Genomic DNA, 326 nt, shown 5'->3' on the forward strand with positions numbered 1-326 from the left:
CCTCTCCGGGGCGCGCCCTGCCGCGGGCGCTGCGCCAGATGCGAAAGCAGATGAAGCCGTAGCAGGTGGCGAGGATGAGCACGGGAGCCACGAAGATGCCGCCGGTGATCCAGGTGACGTAGGCGCGGGGCCCCCAAGGCATGATGAAGTGAGCCCAGCAGTCGTAGACCCGCGAGCCGCGCTCCACCTCGCTGAGGCTGAAGATGAAGTACTGCGGGGTGCTGAGCAGCAGGCTGAGCGCCCAGGCGGCCGCGATCATCGCGTAGGAGCGCTTGGTGGGCTGCTGCAGCGTCTTCAGCGGGTGGCACACGGCGATGTAGCGGTCG

At 68.4% G+C, this 326-nt stretch overlaps 1 protein-coding gene across 1 annotated transcript in view; it reads right to left on the bottom strand.

The window, feature by feature from the left end:
- AVPR1A (arginine vasopressin receptor 1A) overlaps positions 1–326 on the bottom strand; it is a gene marked incomplete at its 5' end in the record, with an annotated part of 3,742 nt that overhangs the window by 2,975 nt on the left and 441 nt on the right. The window contains one exon of the mRNA XM_019611241.2: positions 1–326. This exon is cut by the window's left edge and continues 276 nt beyond it. Within this exon, the coding sequence (XP_019466786.1) occupies positions 1–326 (326 nt within the window).

This window comes from Meleagris gallopavo, chromosome 1 (assembly GCF_000146605.3).
Source record: "Meleagris gallopavo isolate NT-WF06-2002-E0010 breed Aviagen turkey brand Nicholas breeding stock chromosome 1, Turkey_5.1, whole genome shotgun sequence".
Classification (NCBI taxonomy): Eukaryota; Metazoa; Chordata; class Aves; order Galliformes; family Phasianidae; genus Meleagris; species Meleagris gallopavo.